The sequence below is a fragment of the Primulina tabacum genome, chromosome 16, assembly GCF_025594145.1.
Source record: "Primulina tabacum isolate GXHZ01 chromosome 16, ASM2559414v2, whole genome shotgun sequence".
In the NCBI taxonomy this organism is placed as follows: domain Eukaryota; kingdom Viridiplantae; phylum Streptophyta; class Magnoliopsida; order Lamiales; family Gesneriaceae; genus Primulina; species Primulina tabacum.
In genome coordinates, this window is record NC_134565.1 from 5,869,154 (window position 1) to 5,891,662 (window position 22,509).

The 22,509-nt window shown below is 34.7% G+C and overlaps 3 protein-coding genes and 1 non-coding gene across 5 annotated transcripts; all 4 read left to right on the forward strand.

Moving 5' to 3' along the window:
- Window positions 1–2,000: 2,000 nt before the first annotated feature.
- LOC142530251 (small nucleolar RNA R71) lies at window positions 2,001–2,107 on the forward strand. The gene has a single exon (XR_012816091.1). It is a non-coding gene; the product is annotated as a small nucleolar RNA R71 (small nucleolar RNA).
- A 10,899-nt stretch (window positions 2,108–13,006) lies between these two features.
- Window positions 13,007–14,787, forward strand: LOC142529089 (mitochondrial import receptor subunit TOM5 homolog). Its single transcript, XM_075634483.1, has 2 exons — window positions 13,007–13,143; window positions 14,435–14,787. The coding sequence occupies exons 1-2, from the start codon at window positions 13,057–13,059 to the stop codon at window positions 14,510–14,512; spliced, it is 165 nt and encodes a 54-aa protein (XP_075490598.1). The 5' UTR covers window positions 13,007–13,056; the 3' UTR covers window positions 14,513–14,787.
- An 860-nt stretch (window positions 14,788–15,647) lies between these two features.
- On the forward strand, window positions 15,648–19,769 carry LOC142529943 (glycerophosphodiester phosphodiesterase GDPD6). Of its 2 annotated transcripts, XR_012815998.1 has the most exons (9): window positions 15,648–15,952; window positions 16,800–16,978; window positions 17,315–17,498; window positions 17,704–17,778; window positions 17,883–17,992; window positions 18,122–18,340; window positions 18,779–18,934; window positions 19,130–19,422; window positions 19,658–19,769. XR_012815998.1 is itself a non-coding variant. In XM_075635666.1 (8 exons), the coding sequence occupies exons 1-8, from the start codon at window positions 15,940–15,942 to the stop codon at window positions 19,364–19,366; spliced, it is 1,173 nt and encodes a 390-aa protein (XP_075491781.1). In that variant the 5' UTR covers window positions 15,648–15,939; the 3' UTR covers window positions 19,367–19,460. The 2 variants fall into 2 exon arrangements, 1 of the variants encoding a protein (XP_075491781.1); XM_075635666.1 differs by lacking the exon at window positions 19,658–19,769 and having other exon boundaries at window positions 19,130–19,460.
- Window positions 19,770–20,284: 515 nt separating this feature from the next.
- On the forward strand, window positions 20,285–21,669 carry LOC142529555 (presenilin-like protein At2g29900). Its single transcript, XM_075635105.1, has one exon. It carries the CDS (start codon window positions 20,371–20,373, stop codon window positions 21,640–21,642), a length of 1,272 nt encoding a protein of 423 aa, XP_075491220.1. The 5' UTR covers window positions 20,285–20,370; the 3' UTR covers window positions 21,643–21,669.
- Window positions 21,670–22,509: the final 840 nt, after the last annotated feature.

Consider the following 22,509-nt stretch of genomic DNA (forward strand, 5'->3'; position numbering starts at 1 on the left):
TACACGCCAACCCGTAACAGTTCTAGTGGGAATCAACTCATTTTTTTCATTAGTAATAACAGTAATCCCACCCTTTTTAGGCACACATTGTACAGGACTTACCCACGCACTATCAGAGATAGGATAGATAATACCTGCATCCAGAAGTTTAATTGTTTCAGCTTTTACTACCTCTTGCATATTTGGATTGAGTCTCCTTTGTGGTTGTTCTAGAGGTGAGTATTTATATTCCATCAGAATTTTGTGCATGCAGATCGAAGGACTTATCCCTTTTATGTCGGAAACCTTCCAAGCGAACGCTCCTTTATGCTCCTTGAGGACTCCCAAGAGCTTACTCTCCATATCATCTGTCAAAGAAGAGGAAATAATAACAGGCAATTTATTATTTTCTCCTAGATATACGTACTTGAGATGTGGAGGTAATGGTTTGAGCTCCACAGTAGGTGGCTCCTCTAGACTTGACTTTTGAGGCATTAAATCTTTTCTGTCTCCCAATTCCTCTAGTCTAAGCCTCACTTGCTTTCTCCAAGGTGGAATGGCATTCAAATGAGCTACCATCTCCATCTTTTCCTCGTCTAGCTCGTCCTCCTGCTTTTCAGTAGTGAGAGTGGCCTCCAATGGTTCTTTCAATCCATCCTGCACAAAATCACAAACAAGCGAATCCAAGACATCAATACGAAAGCAACTATCATTGTGCATTGTGTGCTTGAGAGTATTGAAAACATCAAAAATAATTTCTTCTTCTCCAACTCTCAGTCTCAATTTCCCCTCCTCAACATCAATCAGTGCTTTCCCTGTAGCCAGAAACGGTTTCCCTAGGATTAAAGGCATCTCTAATTCTTCCTTCATGTCAAGTACCACAAAGTCTGCAGGAAAAATAAACTTATCCACTTTCACCAGAACATCTTCGATAATCCCACGTGGATACTTGACAGATCTGTCAGCCAGCTGCAACGACATCCTAGTTGGCTTGGGTTCACCTAATCCCAGTCTCCTAAACACAGAAAAAAGGCATCAGATTAATGCTCGCACCAAGATCACATAGAGCTTTATGAAAATTAATGTCACCAATAATGCAAGGTATCGAGAAACTCCCTGGATCTTTTTGCTTCGGAGGCATCTTGTTTTGAACTAAAGCGGAGCAATTTTCGGTCAAATTCACCGTCATATGATCTTATAGCTTCCGCTTATTTGCTAAGATATCTTTCAAGAATTTTGCATAACTTGGCATATTCAATAAAGCATCAGCAAAAGGAATGTTAATATGCAATTTTTTAAATATCTCAAGAAATTTACCAAATTGTGCATCTAATTTAGCTTTCTTCATTGCTGCAGGAAAAGGTGGACCAATTTGATTCTCTAACCCCTTTATGGATGCATCTTGGTTCTGAAATCTCGTTTCTGTTGCAGAAATAAATTTAGTCATCATTTGCTCTAAATCGGACTTCTCCTCCCGAGACGGTTCTGGCTTGAATCCTTGGTGCATCACATATGGTGGACCTCTTTGTTGGCGATGTTGGTTGTTTTGACCTCCCCATGAAAAGTTTGGGTGATTCCTCCATCCCGGATTATATATGTTCGAGTAAGGGTCATTTCTAGGACGGTTCTGGAATCCCACTTGTTTTACCGGTGCTCCCTCAGGCACATAGAATGGATTGCCATCTTGGCAATCCTGCACATCATGCTCACGCCCACACTTATCACAGAAAATTTCTTGCAGACGCATAGCCGACCCACTCATGCTCATCCCATCAATCTTTCTATTCAAAGCCTCTAACTGTGCTGAAACCGCCAACAAATCATTAACTTGATTAACTCCAGCACCTCGTCTCTGCCTATCAGACTGAGGATGATAGCTACTAGCAGCCATCTCCTCCAATAACTCATATCCTTCCTCCGCCGTCTTTCTCAGTAAGTTACCACAGGCAGCAGCATCTATCATAGTACGGTTAGGAGTAAGCAGATCGTAGTAGAAAGTTTGAACAACTAACCGAAGAGGCAGCTCATGGTGTGGACATCTCCTCAACAAGTCCTTGTAGCGCTCCCATGCCTCGTAAAGTGACTCTTGCTCATATTGAGCAAAAGTAGTAATGTCGGCTCTGAGCTTCATAGTCTTCGACGGAGGAAAGTACTTGATCAGGAACGCCTTTGCCATATCTTCCCATGTAGTAATAGACCCTACAGGCAAACAGTTTAACCACGACTTAGCTTTATCTCTCAGTGAAAATGGAAATAAACGTAAACGAACAGCGTCATCAGACACGCCATTAAACTTAAAAGTATCACAAATTTCAAGAAAGTCAGCTATATGAGAATTAGGGTCGTCAAGTGCACTTCCCCCAAATTGGACAGTGTTTTGAATCATCTGAATGATAGCTGGCTTGATCTCAAACTGATTAGCTCGGATGACTGGTCTTACGATGCTTGGACGTGCTCCATCAAGAGACGGCTGTGCATAATCCAACATCGGTATACGCCTTGGCTCCTCTCTTTGTTGATCGCCTTCCATTCTTTCCTTCGCTCTTTGCTGCTGTAGTCGACGTCTAGCTGTGCGTTCGATCTCGGGGTCAAAAGGCTCAAGCTTAAACTCGAGTGATCTTCGCATGCACCACAAGAAAAATCTGCAACACAATGAGAGTATCAAATAACAATAAAATAAATAATACTAAAGAATTTAAATGAAAAATAAAAAATTGTGAATCAACAGTCCCCGGCAACGGCGCCAAAAACTTGATCGAGCAAAACTTGCACAGTGAATAATCCCAAAATTTATTTTATAAATGAAAGCTCGATTTAAATATCGCAAGTGCACGATAGTCAAGTTATAATAAACGTAAGTGAATACGAGTATCGTTCCACAAGGACTGCGTTACACTATTTTTATTTTCAAGTAAAATTTCTTTAGCAACGATAAAATGAGTTGATGATTAAACTAATGTAAATTAAACAACTAAAATAATTAAAATGCAAAGAAAACGTACTCAAGACCGCAATGATAATTTGGATTAAATCAAATGAGAAATGAATTTGTTGGGAATTAGCAGTTCACCTACCACTCGTGTTTAAATAATCACACTCGACTTTTACTCGTGCGTTCGACGGAATTCCCTAGACTAATTAATATACTCTGTCGAGCTATATTAACTAATCAAAAACATACAGTACTCAAGTGTCCTCAAATATTTAACAGTTCAAGATTGCATTACATTCTATGGAATCCACTAGCTTTCATTCGGGTGAACTATCACTATCGACACGTACCCAATTCCGTATATCTACTAAAATTGTAAATCCGTGGTTTATACTATTTGATCGTATTGTTAACTATTCTATCGAACTCATCAACAACATGAAATAATCAAAGGAAGTTAGCTAGGCTTCGATTGAAACAAGAAATGACAATAGCATAAACAAATCACTAATAAAAACGTCGAGAAATAATGTTAAACACCGAGTACGGGGTAGGATCCCCTCAAATCCCAACAAATCTAGAGTTTAGCTACTGAAATTCATGATAAAAACCAACAATCAATGTAAGAAATAAAATACTGAATAATGAAAATACTAAAGATGACGATGGATGACGGCCACGACGCGTGGAAATCTCGAGGTCTTCGAAATCTCCTTTGCTCCTTGCCTCTTCTCCAAGAAAAATGATGAAAAGTCTGATAAAAGATGAAAAACGGCTGCTGCTCTCGTGTGTTAGGTTATGGTGTAGGATAGAGTCCCTAGAAATTTGAAAACAAATCTTTCTCAATCTCGCTTCTCACTAGGGCGGTATATTTTGACCGCCCTAGCGAGAGGTCCTCGAATAAGCTTCCTCGAGCATGTCCCTGGTTTCGCTGGGGCGGTCAAATTTGACCGCCCTAGCGAGACACTTGCGCAAAATAATCCTCGGCCAGACCACAATGCTCGCTGGGGCGGTCACTTTTGACCGCCCTAGCGAGACCTCTTCGATATTATGCCAAAGTTTCTCCCACTTTTTAGTTCAATTCCTACAAAATAACCACAGAATACACGAGATTAGTCAAATGCTCAATAATGCTAAAAAAAATGCAAAATTCAACTAAAACAAACTAATATGATGTATGAACGCGACTCAAAACCAACACTAAAAACACGTAAAAACGAGTCCTATCACCTCATATAGTTTTTTTTTGGTCAATAGGTCTTTCTTTAATTAAAAAAGTTAATCAAAATATTAATTAATAGTTAATCTAAATATTAATTAGTAGGGTGCCATGGAACAGAGGGAAATCCAAATGTGAGATCACGGGTTTAGTAAAAGAATACTAGCATTTAAAGCTACATTCTTATCTTGAATATTTATCAGAAAGTTTCTCTGCACAATCCTTAACATTTCCTTATTGAAATTAGGTTTCCTAGTTGGTGGATAGTTCATGTTTACTAGCAAATGGCATATTGTGATTCTGGCTTATAGTTTAATTGTACACCAGATTTTTTCTTGGTATGATGCAACAATTGAATTGGATGGTTCTACCGAAACTCATTATACAGCTTATGAGGTATGTCTACGATGTCTTTCTTGATCACATGTTTATCTGGAATTTCATATGTATATTTTCCTCCTTTGCTACTCTCTAAGAAGAATTCTCGGTTTCCTATTCATAATTCACATACATTCTTGTTAAAATAGACTGGAATATGAATGTAAACAAATCTTACGTAATAAGATAAAGAAAGAGAATAACCTAGCCCCATTCGAGTATGAAGTTGTTATGATGTAACCCCCACATCTTCTTTTGCTTTGAGTGCTTGAGCAATAGAAAAAGCCCTCATCCTGCATCTAGTTTAACAAAACATTGATACTAACAACCCTAAATTACACGCACATATACATGAATGCAGAAAAAACAAAACTCAGACAAGATATTATTGTGCAAAGAAAAAGAATGCAGTTTTTGATTTTTTCGTTGGTATGAGAGAAGAATGAAGCAGACCGAGTTGAAGAAGAAAATAGAATGAAATGGTCCAGAACGAATGGAAAGAGAAGATGGGCTGGGAGTATATTAGTGATTAAGTGATAGATTAAGTGATATATTAGGTTTTTAATTATTTAAAATAATAATTTAAAGAGGGACAAAAATGGCATTTGCAATGAGAGGACTAAGACTTTTTGATGGAGTCTATTTTCCTAATTTTTTCGATTTTCATTTGCAAATATGGCCTCCCCAAAACATAATTTTAAGGTCAAAGGCCTCATATAGTTTTTTTTTTGGTCAATAGGTCTTTCTTTAATTAAAAAAGTTAATCAAAATATTAATTAATAGTTAATCTAAATATTAATTAATAGGGTGCAACGGAACAGAGAGAAATCCAAATGTGAGATCACGGGTTTAGTAGAAGAATACTAGCATTTAAAGCTACATTCTTATCTTGAATATTTCTCAGAAAGTTGCTCTGCACAATCCTTAGCATTTCCTTATTGAAATTAAGTTTCCTAGTTGGTGGATAGTTCATGTTTACTAGCAAATGGCATATTGTGATTCTGGCTTATAGTTTAATTGTACACCAGATTTTTTCTTGGTATGATGCAACAATTGAATTGGATGGTTCTAACGAAACTCATTATACAGCTTATGAGGTATGTCTACGATGTCTTTCTTGATCACATGTTTATCTGGAATTTCATACGTATATTTTCCTCCTTTGCTAGCTCTCTAAGAAGAATTCTCGGTTTCCTATTCCTATTTCACATACATTCTTGTTAAAATAGACTGGAATATGAATGTAAACAAATCTTACGTAATAAGATAAAGAAAGAGAATAACCTAGCCCCATTCGAGTATGTAAGTTGTTATGATGTAACCCCCACATCTTCTTTTGCTTTGAGTGCTTGAGCAATAGAAAAAGCCCTCATCCTGCATCTAGTTTAACAAAACATTGATACTAACAACCCTAAATTACACGCACATATACATGAATGCAGAAAAAACAAAACTCAGACAAGATATTATTGTGCAAAGAAAAAGAATGCAGTTTTTGATTTTTCCGTTGGTATGAGAGAAGAATGAAGTAGACCGAGTTGAAGAAGAAAATAGAATGAAATGGTCCAGAACGAATGGAAAGAGAAGATGGGCTGGGAGTATATTAGTGATTAAGTTATAGATTAAGTGATATATTAGGTTTATAATTATTTAAAATAATAATTTAAAGAGGGACAAAAATGGCATTTGCAATGAGAGGACTAAGACTTTTTGATGGAGTCTATTTTCCTAATTTTTTCGATTTTCATTTGCAAATATGGCCTCCCCAAAACAAAATTTTAAGGTCAAAGGCCTCATATAGTTTTTTTTTTTGGTCAATAGGTCTTTCTTTAATTAAAAATTTAATCAAAATATTAATTAATAGTTAATCTAAATATTAATTAATAGGGTGCAATGGAACAGAGAGAAATCCAAATGTGAGATCACGGGTTTAGTAGAAGAATACTAGCATTTAAAGCTACATTCTTATCTTGAATATTTCTCAGAAAGTTGCTCTGCACAATCCTTAGCATTTCCTTATTGAAATTAAGTTTCCTAGTTGGTGGATAGTTCATGTTTACTAGCAAATGGCATATTGTGATTCTGGCTTATAGTTTAATTGTACACCAGATTTTTTCTTGGTATGATGCAACAATTGAATTGGATGGTTCTAACGAAACTCATTATACAGCTTATGAGGTATGTCTACGATGTCTTTCTTGATCACATATTTATCTGGAATTTCATACGTATATTTTCCTCCTTTGCTAGTCTCTAAGAAGAATTCTCGGTTTCCTATTCCTATTTCACATACATTCTTGTTAAAATAGACTGGAATATGAAGTAAACAAATCTTACGTAATAAGATAAAGAAAGAGAATAACCTAGCCCCATTCGAGTATGAAGTTGTTATGATGTAACCCCCACATCTTCTTTTGCTTTGAGTGCTTGAGCAATAGAAAAAGCCCTCATCCTGCATCTAGTTTAACAAAACATTGATACTAACAACCCTAAATTACACGCACATATACATGAATGCAGAAAAAACAAAACTCAGACAAGATATTATTGTGCAAAGAAAAAGAATGCAGTTTTTGATTTTTCCGTTGGTATGAGAGAAGAATGAAGCAGACCGAGTTGAAGAAGAAAATAGAATGAAATGGTCCAGAACGAATGGAAAGAGAAGATGGGCTGGGAGTATATTAGTGATTAAGTGATAGATTAGGTTTTTAATTATTTAAAATAATAATATAAAGAGGGACAAAAATGGCATTTGCAATGAGAGGACTAAGACTTTTTGATGGAGTCTATTTTCCTAATTTTTTCGATTTTCATTTGCAAATATGGCCTCCCCAAAACAAAATTTTAAGGTCAAAGGCCTCATATAGTTTTTTTTTTGGTCAATAGGTCTTTCTTTAATTAAAAAATTTAATCAAAATATTAATTAATAGTTAATCTAAATATTAATTAATAGGGTGCAATGGAACAGAGAGAAATCCTAATGTGAGATCACGGGTTTAGTAGAAGAATACTAGCATTTAAAGCTATATTCTTATCTTGAATATTTCTCAGAAAGTTGCTCTGCACAATCCTTAGCATTTCCTTATTGAAATTAAGTTTCCTAGTTGGTGGATTGTTCATGTTTACTATCAAATGGCATATTGTGATTCTGGCTTATAGTTTAATTGTACACCAGATTTTTTCTTGGTATGATGCAACAATTGAATTGGATGGTTCTAACGAAACTCATTATACAGCTTATGAGGTATGTCTACGATGTCTTTCTTGATCACATGTTTATCTGGAATTTCATACGTATATTTTCCTCCTTTGCTAGTCTCTAAGAAGAATTCTCGGTTTCCTATTCCTATTTCACATACATTCTTGTTAAAATAGACTGGAATATGAAGTAAACAAATCTTACGTAATAAGATAAAGAAAGAGAATAACCTAGTCCCATTCGAGTATGAAGTTGTTATGTTGTAACCCCCACATCTTCTTTTGCTTTGAGTGCTTGAGCAATAGAAAAAGCCCTCATCCTGCATCTAGTTTAACAAAACATTGATACTAACAACCCTAAATTACACGCACATATACATGAATGCAGAAAAAACAAAACTCAGACAAGATATTATTGTGCAAAGAAAAAGAATGCAGTTTTTGATTTTTCCGTTGGTATGAGAGAAGAATGAAGTAGACCGAGTTGAAGAACAAAATAGAATGAAATGGTCCAGAACGAATGGAAAGAGAAGATGGATGAGAGTATATTAATGATTAAGTGATAGATTAAGTGATATATTAAGTTTTTAATTATTTAAAATAATAATTTAAAGAAGGACAAAAATGACATTTGCAATGAGAGGACTAAGACTTTTTGATGGAGTCTATTTTCCTAATTTTTTCGATTTTCATTTGCAAATATGGCCTCCCCAAAACAAAATTTTAAGGTCAAAGGCCTCATATAGTTTTTTTTTGGTCAATAGGTCTTTCTTTAATTAAAAAAGTTAATCAAAATATTAATTAATAGTTAATCTAAATATTAATTAATAGGGTGCCATGGAACAGAGAGAAATCCAAATGTGAGATCACGGGTTTAGTAGAAGAATACTAGCATTTAAAGCTACATTCTTATCTTGAATATTTCTCAGAAAGTTGCTCTGCACAATCCTTAGCATTTCCTTATTGAAATTAAGTTTCCTAGTTGGTGGATAGTTCATGTTTACTAGCAAATGGCATATTGTGATTCTGGCTTATAGTTTAATTGTACACCTAGATTTTTTCTTGGTATGATGCAACAATTGAATTGGATGGTTCTAACGAAACTCATTATACAGCTTATGAGGTATGTCTACGATGTCTTTCTTGATCACATGTTTATCTGGAATTTCATACGTATATTTTCCTCCTTTGCTACTCTCTAAGAAGAATTCTCGGTTTCCTATTCCTATTCCACATACATTCTTGTTAAAATAGACTGGAATATGAAGTAAACAAATCTTACGTAATAAGATAAAGAAAGAGAATAACCTAGCCCCATTCGAGTATGAAGTTGTTATGATGTAACCCCCACATCTTCTTTTGCTTTGAGTGCTTGAGCAATAGAAAAAGCCCTCATCCTGCATCTAGTTTAACAAAACATTGATACTAACAACCCTAAATTACACGCACATATACATGAATGCAGAAAAAACAAAACTCAGACAAGATATTATTGTGCAAAGAAAAAGAATGCAGTTTTTGATTTTTCCGTTGGTATGAGAGAAGAATGAAGAAGACCGAGTTGAAGAAGAAAATAGAATGAAATGGTCCAGAACGATTGGAAAGAGAAGATGGGCTGGGAGTATATTAGTGATTAAGTGATATATTAGGTTTTTAATTATTTAAAATAATAATTTAAAGAGGGACAAAAATGACATTTGCAATGAGAGGACTATTTTCTTAAAAGACTTTTTGATGGAGTCCATTTTCCTAATTTTTCCTCCCTCTGTTTCTGATTTCTCTCCCCAAAATCCCGATCCAAAACCCTGGGGGAACTTTAAAATCTAACCCTAAAAAAATTTTAATTTTAAATATTAGCCTTTTAGAATTTAAAATTTGATAAATAACATACACTTAAAAAAATAATTAATTAATTAAAAAAACAAAAGAAGCGTACAAAACAGAAATGAGAGAAAGGAAATAGGTTCTTGTTCCCTCCATTCTTCTCATCCTTCTCACAACGATTCTTCTTTTCTTCGTCATTCACTCATTGGTATTCTCTTCGATTTTTTTTCTTCCTCTACATTAAGCAAGAGAATATTGTAGTCATTTGTTTTCCTAAAAAAAGTTTCAATTTTTCTCAAAATTGTCAAAGATTTTAAATCAGGTGTAAGTTCTAATGACATCTCAATTTTTTTTATTGATTTACTGGTTTTTATTACAATGTATATATTGTAAATATAATTTTTCATATATTTCATTATTAATTGTTCGGTCGCCCAAACATTATGGGTTCAGTCGCCTAATTCTGTTTTCAGTCGCTCAATTCTGTTTTCAGTCGCTCAATTCTGTTTTCAGTCGCCCACTTTGATATGTTATGTCATCCGATTATATGTTAAATCATTTAATTTTTATGACATCTTTATTGCTTATTTTGTGTAGGAATGACGATCATCCAAATTTTGATTAATTCTAATGGATAGATGAAGAATGATTTCTCCACCTACTCATGCAGTTGTTTTGTACTATTCAATCTATAAAAGGTTATCAAAGTAATGTTTTGTGTACTATTTACTATATTATAGTATATTATAATCGTGTGAGTATAAAATATAAAAGAGGCATAAAATAATTCAAAGAGCGACTGAGTGATATATGATTCTTATAATAGAAAATATTAGCAACTTCACGTTTGGGGTCTATTTACTCTATTTTAGTATAGTATAATGGAGTGATAGTGTAAAATATAAAAATAATGTCATAATACAAAGAGCGACTGGGTGATATATGAGTGATCTAATATAACCACTTGATGTACTAGAAAATATTGTTTTCTGGAAGTGGAAGGTTGTATGTTTTTTTTAAATGTAATTGAACATTAATGATTTATTATGAATGAATCGAATATATTTTGTAATATTCAATATATAAAGTTGATCAAATTAATGTTTTGTGTACTATTTACTATATTATAGTATATTATAATCGTGTGAGTATAAAATATAAAAGTGGCGTAAAATAATTCAAAGAGCGACTGAGAACGACCGAGTGATATATTATTCTTATAATATAAAATACAAGCAACTTTACGTTTGGGGTCTATTTACTCTATTTTAGTATAGTATAATGGAGTGATAGTGTAAAATATAAAAATAATGTCATAATACAAAGAGCGACTGAGTGATATATGAGTGATCTAATATAGCCACTTGATGTACTAGAAAATATTGTTTTCTGGAAGTGGAAGGTTGTATGTTTTTTTTAAATGTAATTGAACATTAATGATTTATTACGAATGAATCGAATATATTTTGTAATATTCAATATATAAAGTTGATCAAATTAATGTTTTGTGGACTATTTACTATATTATAGTATATTATAATCGTGTGAGTATAAAATATAAAAGTGGCGTAAAATAATTCAAAGAGCGACTGAGAACGACCGAGTGATATATTATTCTTATAATATAAAATACAAGCAACTTTACGTTTGGGGTCTATTTACTCTATTTTAGTATAGTATAATGGAGTAATAGTATAAAATATAAAAATAATGTCATAATACACAGAGCGACTGAGTGATATATGTGTGATCTAATAGAACTACTTTATGTACTAGACAATATTGTTTTTAGCTTATTTCACATTATTTTTTATTTTATAATAACTTATCCATAAAATATATCAAAATATATTAAGTAGCATATAAAACATGAACTTGCTCACTATTTTTTTACTATATAACTCAGTCGCCATTCGGTTGCTCCCAGCCGCTATTTGGTCGTCCTCGGTCATTTTTGTCTTATTTCACACTATGTTTAATTTCGTAATTTATTATCCATGAAACGTACCATAATATAGTAAATAGGATATAAAACACGAATTTGCTCACTTTGTTTTTACCATATCACTCAATCGTCATTCGGTCGCCCTCCATCGCTTCTAGCTTATTTCACACTATTTTTCATTTTATAATCTCTTATCCATAAAAATATATCATAATATATTAAGTAGCATATAAAATATGAACTTGCTCACTATTTTTTACTATATAACTCAGTCGCCATTCGGTTGCTCCCAGCCGCTATTTGGTCGTCCTCGGTCATTTTTGTCTTATTTCACACTATGTTTAATTTCGTAATTTATTATCCATGAAACGTACCATAATATAGTAAATAGGATATAAAACACGAATTTGCTCACTTTGTTTTTACCATATCACTCAATCGTCATTCGGTCGCCCTCCATCGCTTCTAGCTTATTTCACACTATTTTTCATTTTATAATCTCTTATCCATAAAAATATATCATAATATATTAAGTAGCATATAAAATATGAACTTGCTCACTATTTTTTACTATATAACTCAGTCTCCATTCGGTCGTCCTCAGTCATTTTTGCCTTATTTCACACTATGTTTAATTTCGTAATTTCTTATACATGAAAACATACCATAATATAGTAAATCGGATATAAAACACGAATTTGCTCACTTTGTTTTTACCATATCACTCAATCGTCATTTGGTCGCCCTCAATCGTTTTTTTAGCTTATTTCACACTATTTTTCTTTTTATAATCTCTTATCCATAAAAATATATCATAATATATTAAGTAGCATATAAAACATGAACATGCTCACTATTTTTTACTATATAACTCAGTCGTCATTCGGTCACTCTCAATCATTTTTGCCTTATTTCACATTATGTTTAATTTCGTAATTTCTTATACATGAAAACGTACAATAATATAGTAAATAAGATATAAAACACGAGTTTGCTTACTTTGTTTTTGTTATATCACTCAATCATCATTCGGTTGCTCCCAGTCGCCATTCGGTTGCCCTAAATCATTTTTAGCTTATTTCACACTATGTTTAATTTCGTAATTTCTCATCCATGTAACAAATAATTAAACCATGAATCCATGGAATGTAAAACAACTAATTAAACCATGGAACAAATAACTAAACCATAGAATCCATGAAATGTAAAACCAATAATTAAAGACTCACTATAAAAATGTAACGCAAATAACTAAAATTTAAAACAAATAACTTAATAATTTTAACTGCGGAAGAACTCATAAGCTTGTTCTCTCGGTATCTGACAAAGCTCAGAGTAGCAACCGTAGGCAAAAAGAAGAAGAACAAATGAGCAGCCAAAGGAAAAAAAAAATGTTAGTTTAGAGTTAAAAATAAAAATAAAAAAGATTTGCAAATATTTAAAATGAGGGTAGAATCAACGTTTCAAAATTCACGCTAGTTTTTTTAAATATGATATTGTTGAGCCAAAATTTCCCAAAACCGTGACACCCTCGAGTTTTCTCCGCGGTGGTTGCGAAATCGTGAGGAAGAAGGTGCTCCAATGGCGGATGGAGTGTTATCGGTGGAGAATATCAAAGCTTTTTGGCACTCTCAAGTCCATGACCCTGAGAAACGAGAGCTCAACTTGGTATTCATAAATCACCTTATTTTATTGTTTCTCTAATCTCTTTCAGTGCTTACATTTATCTTGTTTTTATGAGGTATAATTGGTGTTAAATATGAATTTGTTTGCCGACCGGTTGAGGTTTATTGGTAATCAATGGGATCCCAAACTTTTTCCTTGTAAGTTTTGCAGCTGAGATTTTTATATCTGATCGTTGGTCTTATGAAATAAAAATAATTTATTGTTTAGCATTTTGTGAAATTCAAATGAGCTGTCCGGCTGTTCCAAATTTCAATTGATAGGGAAAACATTTTCGTTTCTGAAACCAGTGGAGTGTGGGAATATCGATTGCTTATTTTCAGGCTAGCTTTTCTCCTAGAAAATCATGAAATCGATTGTGGATGTGGGTGGTGGAGGTAGATATGAAATGGATTGCTGCACTCGGCTGCTTCCTATACAATTAAGCCCTTTTAGTGCTGGGTTTGCTGTTGCTCTTTTGAAATAGGTTATGTTTGGGTGTTGGATTTCTTTGCTGGGAAGTGATGCAGCGAAAACTTTTTTTCTGGTTTGATTTTGAAGGAAATGTGAAGATAATAAAAAATGATATCTAAAACATGCAAACTTGTGGATTAGCTACTTCCATGAGATTGCAGCCAAAAGCATTCCCTAGACTAGAAGGAAATGTATCGAAAATAGAGAATAGGTTGAGAACTAATAATGGAAAAATTTGCAAGGCAACCCGCAGTTGATTTCCTTTGCAATAAATATCAACAATCTCCACACACTAATCCTGAGTTAGCAAACCCTTGGTATCTTTCCAATAATCTTGGAAAGAATCTTCCATGAAAATCTGTTTTCACCATATTCACTTACCTCAAGGAATTTGTGATTGGAACATAATGATATTATACATCGTAGAGGTGGGGATTGGGGAATAATGTTGAATACCATTTGGATTGGTACGAGGAATGACAAATTTTACAATATTTGGTCTCCCAATTTGGATTCCATATATCAATTTTACCATCTGTTCGGTTTTCTTTCTGTAAAAAATGTGCAGTTTTGTGGATAACCTTATTTTGTTGTTCCGTTGGTTTGATAGAAGATTTGGTGTTTTAAGAAGTTCGTAGAAATCATTTTCTTTGCATACAACCGACCCCTTTCTTAGATCCAAATATTTTAGTACCTGTCTTATTTTCGTGATTATTTTTTTTTTATCATAATTCCAAATTTATCTAACTCGCTCTGCTATATGCTTTCTGATGCCTTATTTTTTTTATTGAACTCATTATTCCATTATTTTCTCTCATTGCAGAAATTACTCCGTGCGTTTGGGCTCTTTGCTGGCTCCATTGTCTTGATGCGCCGGTATGGTGATTTGATGGCCATATGAAAATGAACCGCACTACCAAGTGCCTATCCATTTCAATGTGGGGGCTCGTTTTTGTGCTCTGCTTTCACTTTCCATGAATCATTCCAAATCAATGTCTTTGTAGACCAGCTGTTCATCAAACGAGTTTTACATTTATGAAATTCTCTCTTCAATGAAGAACTTTGTAGTTTTATTTTCTCGATATGCATGCACTTTGTCAACAAACAGAGAATATTTTTTGTGCGTGCGTAAGTTTTGAGAAGGGCTCATTTTATGCCAAGTGAATTCCTTGCTCAACTTCCTTTCCTCCCATTTTCTATCATCGTCGCAAGGGTGAAGAGCCGATATAAATTCTGTGGACCTCAAATGTTGTTTTTCGAGTGCTTTATTTGTTCAAACATTGTCCTGGAGAAAAGAAGAATCATCCTTACACACAGGACTCCGCCTCTAATACACACACACACATATATCTATATATGTATGTATATTGTATGTGTGTGTGTGTGTGTGTGTGTGTGTATGTATGTATGTCAACTTTATCTGCCATGTTGGGAGAAAGTCATGTATCGGGTTCCCTCACTTTCTACTGCTACCACCATTATTGGTCCCGTGCCATCGAAACGATCCTCACACAGCAAACCCTTTATCTTCGATTATTTTAATTTGTAAATGTAGGAAACCTGTTTTTAATGAATCTTGAGGGTCTTCTCTCGTAATAAGAGTCCAGATATTGTTAAACCACTTGCCATTTTGATGATTCGATCGATGAACTATTTCAATGAATATTGTGGTTAGAGTGATTGATGAACTATTTCAATGAATATTGCGGTTGTTAGAGTCATCGGAGAACGTTAAAGTCTGGAATTTTAAAATTCCAGAACTTTAATGGAAATATTCATCAGGAGTTGACCCAAAAACAGCACATAATACTCCTTTCTGTTCAATATTTGCGGGTTTATATGTGTTTTAAATTCGTTAACGAATTTAATATATATATATATATATATATATATTTAGAACCGATGAAAAAAGATATAGTTTCACACGAATTATAAAAAAATTAACAAATTTTATATATTTAGAACTGATGGAAAAAACGATGAACAAATAAAAATTATAAAATATAAAGATTATCAATGCACCAAGAAGTGTACTCCTAAGGCAGGAGTCAAACCAACACAAAAAAGTGGACTACAAGAACAATCAAAGCCCTCCAATCCATGTGTACCTCCTGAATCGACGGTTTATATTCATCTGTCATCTCTTGCATGCTTTCTCCTTCGATCGTTGGAATATTCGCACAGTTTATGTAGATCCAAGGCATAGAATCCGCCTTCGCGAGGATAATCATGTTTAATAATGAAGAAACAAAGTGCCATTTGAATCAAAATTTGTAATTCAAGAGTATCCGAAGAGGGAGAAGGAAAACAGGATCAGCATCAAAGCCAATGGGTTCGTTCTGTGAGTATCCGTTTTCGGCATTTCTTGAAATTTGCTTAATGTTTTCTTGTGATCGTACAGAGAGATTATGACAATTTCCTGATTCAATTTATTTAAAGACATAGCTTTTGCTTCCGTTTACATGTCATGTTAAAAGTCTTGTGCTTTGTAGTCTGTGATTTGTTGCTCATGCTTGTTAAGTTTGAGACCGGTAGTGCATTTTTCATGATGAGCAAGATGATGGGCTTGTGCACTGCATAAGTAATAAGGTACTGCACAAGAAAAGTAGGACCTGTGGGCTGTGAATAGTGGAACGATATCTAGAAGTTGTAGATTGAAAATTTTAACGAAAAATTGTCCGCTGGTGCATATTTGTTGTGTTTATGATAGAAACGGCCTTAGAAGAACAATATAGTCTGAAAAGATTTTACGTGCTCGAATTAGTTTATCTGATGGCTATTGTAGTATTGTTGATGTGGCTTTCTCCTTGTGAGTTCTACTTCCCTGCCTCAACAAAACAGAAGGAATGTAAAGATTTTGTACACGCTCGAATTAGCTTATCTGGTGGCTATTGTTGATGTGGTTTTCTCCTCTACAACATTATGTAGTAGGAATCTGCTAATCTCTTTATTTTAAATTTAAATTGAATTCTGTGTTGTGTCATTTAATTCTGTAAAATGCTTGTCTCTATCAGTTGTTAATTTTGTTTCATGTACTAAAGAGTTAATGTATTATAATCGTGTTCTTCAATCTGATACTTATGTAAAAGTTTCCTTTTTTCACTACAACAAAAAATTAGAAAAATAAATGAGCACCTCGAACTTATGTTCCCAGAGCTCAGTTTTACATGTCCTGCATTGCTTTGCAGGTCATGCCCCTTTCTTTTTTCTTCTATTAATTGTTGGGTGCTCGGCAAGAGCACTTTACCCTCTCCCTGGCAGAAGAAATGACAGAAACAGACTGCCGCTTCAAACATTTCGTCCATATAACATTGCACATCGTGGTTCGAATGGAGAAATTCCCGAAGAAACAGCTGCTGCTTACATGGCATATTCTCCTGTACCTTCCATAATATATGTGCACTGTCCAACACATCTTATTAAAGTTCCTCCTAGTTATCAGTAATAAATTAATTCAGTTACTTCCATGAAATATTAAAATCACTGATCTCCATTCTCAAATGTGTCATGCTTGATATCACGGCTCAGTAGTAGTTAATACCTTTTGAATTAGTACAGAGACTTGAATATGGCCAGTTCAAAGCTAATATTGTTCGCTCACAACGGGCCAATCCTAATGTGAAATTTTGATTGACGTTGGATTGATTAGCTATATTTTCTACATGCCACCTTCATATTTGATGCATGTATGATAAACTTGCAGCGAGCTATTGAAGAAGGTGCTGATTTCATAGAGTCTGATATTCTGTCTTCGAAAGATGGTGTTCTTATATGCTTCCATGATGTAAACCTTGATGATACAACTGATATAGCTATGCACAAGGAATTCTCTGATCGAAAGAGGACTTATGAGGTTCAAGGGGATAATATTACCGGCTATTTCACAGGTTAGAACACTTTCAGAACTGGAACTATTTTTCTAGCATTGCCTATCTTCAGATTTAATGCATCTGAATATCTGATCAAGGTGAACCGTAACCTTAAGGTGTGATCTATGCTCGTTTGCCATAATTCATCCATGTCACTGTACAATGATTTTTTACTTATTTTTTGTAGTTAAAACATTTTAAAATCTGCTGTTATGATGTTCAGTTGATTTCACCATAAAAGAGTTAAAATCGTTGCGAGTGAAGCAGAGGTACCATTTTCGGGATCAGCAATATAATGGTTAGTCCCAAAGTTGTGGTACAATTATATGAAAATAAATATTAAACACGCCATGTCCAAAACAAAAAATCTAACACCAGCAATTTATTCATATCACTTTGCAGGTCAATTTCCTATAATCACTTTTGAAGAGTTTATTTCAATCGCTCTTGATGCACCACGAGTTGTTGGAATATATCCAGAGATGAAAAATCCAGTATTTATCAATCAACATGTGAGTTCCTTCTTTTCTTCTTACTACAGCCCTATCTTACTTAGAGCAACAGACGCAAACCGTAAAATGTGACTGATTTGTCTTAAAATATGTCATCTCATACAATGTTTACATATCTTGTTTGGGCAGGTGAAATGGTCAGGTGGAAAGAAATTCGAGGACAAATTTGTCGAGACACTCGAGAAGTACGGATACAAGGGATCCTATTTGTCAAAGCAATGGTTGAAACAGCCTGTTTTTGTTCAGTCGTTTGCACCCACATCTCTTACCTATATATCTAACCTGACTGATGTGCCCAAGATTTTTCTAATTGATGATACAACGATGCCTACTCAGGATACAAATCAGGTCTATACTTTTCACTTCATCCTTATTACATCTGACCGGATATTAACAAGTTCATATCTTTTTTGGGGTATTTATAGCTATTATTAAAGTTACGCACAAATTCTTTCCAAAAGCCAAAACATGAAATAGAAAGTGTTTTAATATTAATGATCATCCGATCCCATTGTAGGCTATAAAATTCGAGAAAAAACCCCTCGAGTAGATTTTCTATCTGATAGGCTATAGGCCATCTTGACTATAGCGGTATCAACTAGTTTTTCATGTTCACAATTGCATGATATTTACTATGTTTGTCAGATTAGTTTTCGTATTTGTTACTTATGAAGTTGTCTTCACTCACAACCCAAAAACCATTGTTGTGAACTCGAGATTTTTGTTATCTGTATATATTCTCGATCTAATGCTAGAAATGTGACACGAATACTAATGTTGTGACAGTCATTTTGGGAGATCACTTCAGATAAATATCTCGACTTTATCAAAGAATATGTTGTGGGAATTGGACCTTGGAAGGATACCCTTGTTACAGCATCCAATAATTATCTGCAAACACCCACCGATCTTGTAGCTAGGGCACATGCTCATAATCTTCAGGTACAAACTCGTTTTTGCCAGTAAAAATCAATCCAAGCAACACAAATACCGGGTATTCTTTACAGACATGTCTAAACTCAAAGATTGTGTCATGCCTTCGAAAACATTTCATTTTACACGATGTTACTTTACTAACAATCTCGACGAACATGTTAATAATCAGAAGCTTGTCTTGAAACGGTGTTTTGATGACAGGTGCACCCCTACACATTCCGGAACGAGAACCAGTTTCTGCACTTCAACTTTAGTGAAGACCCGTATAACGAATACAAGTATTGGATGCACACGATTGGTGTTGATGGACTCTTTACAGATTTCACTGGCAGTCTCCATCAGTATCAGGAGTGGACTTCCCCATTTCCATCTGACGAGGAAGACGCTTATAAATTACTAGATAAGATAGTATCCATGATCACAAATTTCAAACATTAGTATTTCTATATATGTCATTTAGAATTTTGTTCAGTTGTTTTTGGCTGGCATTCTGAGTTAAAACTTGTGCAGTTCAACTGTCTTCTTTGCTTTTTTCCTCTTTTGAATATTTCGGAGGCAGAGAAAATGAAGAATCCAGGAAGCTATGTTGGCTTCAAGAAAACGAGTTTGTGAAAACCCAACATGGAAACATAAATACATTACGATATCTACAATAATGCTACTGGCATTAAGTGGTAACTAGAATTTGAGGTATAAATAGTTCTCCAAAAACGCATTTAAAAGTTCCAGCTCCCATGAAGGTTGGATTCGACCAACCTTTAGCACGGGTCCAATGACAATAATTGCCATATAACATTTTTTTACGTATATCTTGTGTTGGACCAACGATAATCATCATATCAATAAATGCTGCCAACCAAATATAAGACAAAAACTTGTGTGAGACGGTCTCACAGATCATATTTTGTGAGACGGATCTCTTATTTGGGTCATCAATGAAAAATATTATTTTTTATGCTGAGAGTATTACTTTTTATTATGAATATAGGTTGAGTGGACCCATCTCACAGATAAAAATTCGTGAGACCGTTTTCTTTTATATTTTAGTTTGATGATATTACAAAGAAAGATTCATTAATTACTATTTATATTTACATTAAACAATGACTAGAAGTATTATAGTTATAAGATTAGATATTAATATATTCCTACATCACAGCTAACATTTTAATTCAATTATTAAAAACACTTGAGATTTTTATTATCTTGTGTTCATAACATAATCCCTGCAATTTGAGAATAATTTCGTCATTAATTATCAAAAACATTTAATATTTTGGTATCGTTAAATTGTAATGATGTCTGTGATGACATAAACCATAATCGACCCGTAATAAAAAAGAAAAAGTAATAAGTTTTTTATTATGTCGTGGATCCCATTTAAATGAGGGAGGAATTTCTCCCCATACTTAGAGCCGTCGAACCCAAGATCAAACACTGCAATGGATCGGAATCCAAGACGCAGAAGCATTCTGGAAACTCTCGGCGAAGAAATCGTCAGAATCGTAACTCCAGTCTCGATATGCATGATTTTGGTGGTGATTCTTGTTTCTTTACTCAACACGGATTCCTCTTCAAATGGCTTATCGATCACATCGATGGCTACTGTAGCCTACTCTGAAACCAACTCAGATTCCATATGGGACAAATTCAAGGGAGCCCTTTTGAATTCCCTTGTTTTTGTTGCCATGGTGACAGTGGTCACTTTCCTGTTAGTGCTGCTTTTCTATTTCAGATGCACCAAGTTCTTGAAATACTACATGGGTTTCTCTGCTTTTCTAGTTTTGGGGTTCTTGGGCGGGGAGATTGCTCTTTTTTTGATCCAAGATTTCAGCTTTCCGGTTGATTGTATTACGTTTTGTGTCGTTTTGTTTAATTTCACTGTTGTTGGTGTCCTGGCTGTGTTTATGTCGAAAATGGCTATATTTGTTACACAAGCTTATTTGGTTGTCATTGGGATGTTGGTTGCTTATTGGTTTACCCTTTTACCCGAATGGACCACTTGGGTGCTTTTAGTTGCCATGGCATTATATGATCTTGCCGCAGTTTTGCTGCCTGGTGGACCTTTGAGGCTCTTAGTAGAGCTAGCTATATCAAGAGATGAAGAAATTCCAGCTTTAGTCTACGAGGCACGACCAGTTATCAGTAGCAATTCTGGCTCGATTGGTGGTGTGCCACAGAGAAGGTTATGGAGAGGGGGAAGTGGTGGTTCAGGTGAAAATCAAGGGCTTAACTCCAATCAAATCCCTACCCCAGGGGCATATTTATCAGTTGGAAGTAGCGAAAACGAGAGGAATACCATTGATGCTGAAGGTCGGTTTCCCAGCGTGGATTCTGAGCTTGTTGCTCCTCTTATTCAGCATCAAATAAGTGTCCGATTAAATTCACCAGAAGACGGAGCTCCAAGTGAGAACCTTATGCTCGAAGGGATCGGCCTGGCATCCTCAGGTGCGATCAAGCTTGGGTTAGGTGACTTCATCTTTTACAGTGTTTTAGTTGGTAGAGCTGCTATGTATGACTTCATGACGGTGTATGCATGTTACCTTGCAATAATTGCTGGTCTTGGCATAACCTTGTTGCTCCTTGCACTGTATGAGAAGGTTCTACCTGCACTTCCGGTGTCTGTCTTGCTAGGTGTGTTGTTCTACTTGCTTACTCGGCTATTGCTTGAAAATTTTGTTGTACAATGTTCAGTGAACCTGTTGATGTTCTAGAAATAAAGCACATTTTTTTAGTCGAAATATTTGGAATCCCTTGTGACTGATTTCATGTTTCTTTCGTTGCTTTGACTTGTAAACGCAAAAGTTGGCATTTTTTCATCCCCTTAACTGGAAAATCGGACACACACTAGCGAATTACAGAGGTTGTAGTCTTGAATTTGAAGCTTCAAGGTTTAAGGAAGATTGAATCATTAGAGTTTATGCATATACTCGTTTTTTTTTAAGTCATATTAACGAAATGAATAATTATTTTGGGTTGTATTTGAAGCCACCGAGACAATGAGCATGCTTGATGTTGCCTCATTCTCTTTCATCACCTTCTAATTATTTCAAGTTCAATAAAGATGCTAAATGCAAGACGAAAATCACCTTGATCCATACAAGTTAAAACTGTAATGCATACACAAGGGAATAGTGTACAAAAACTAAATCTAACACTACACACGCACACAAAAACTCCCAACTGAGACTAGTAAAGGAGGAATGACTCTTTAGGACCATCCAAAATCCAAACTCACCTCCTTGGCAAATGGTTCAACGACTTTGATGTACCCTCATGAAGATCAAGAATATAGGTTGCCAAATCTCGTTCTGGATACTCAGATGTATTTGTCACCGATAGACCTGGAAATTTGACTTACAAAGTGGCGGTTTGCATGGATAATCGCCTTTGAGGCCGAAATCCTTAGATCTTCGCGAAGCTGCGGATCTGGAATACCATCCCGTTTGGTTTCTGTATAAATCCTTAAAAGCAGTGGCAAAAGTACGACATCTTGCCTTTAGAGTCGCCTTTCCCGATTCATCCTCACGTAGCAACAGAAGCATTGAACTCCAAGTGATTCTTTTATAGCACGTTGCATA

Bases quoted from the DNA above. Each gene is read 5' to 3' on its own strand.
- LOC142529089 (XM_075634483.1), top strand. From the start codon at position 13,057: ATGGCGGATGGAGTGTTATCGGTGGAGAATATCAAAGCTTTTTGGCAC. The intron at 13,144-14,434 runs GTATTCATAAAT...CTCTCATTGCAG, and splicing joins AGAAACGAGAGCTCAACTTG to AAATTACTCCGTGCGTTTGG.
- LOC142529943 (XM_075635666.1), top strand. The intron at 16,979-17,314 runs GCATATTCTCCT...ATAAACTTGCAG, and splicing joins AAACAGCTGCTGCTTACATG to CGAGCTATTGAAGAAGGTGC. The intron at 17,993-18,121 runs GTGAGTTCCTTC...TTGTTTGGGCAG, and splicing joins CAGTATTTATCAATCAACAT to GTGAAATGGTCAGGTGGAAA.
- LOC142529555 (XM_075635105.1), top strand. From the start codon at position 20,371: ATGGATCGGAATCCAAGACGCAGAAGCATTCTGGAAACTCTCGGCGAA.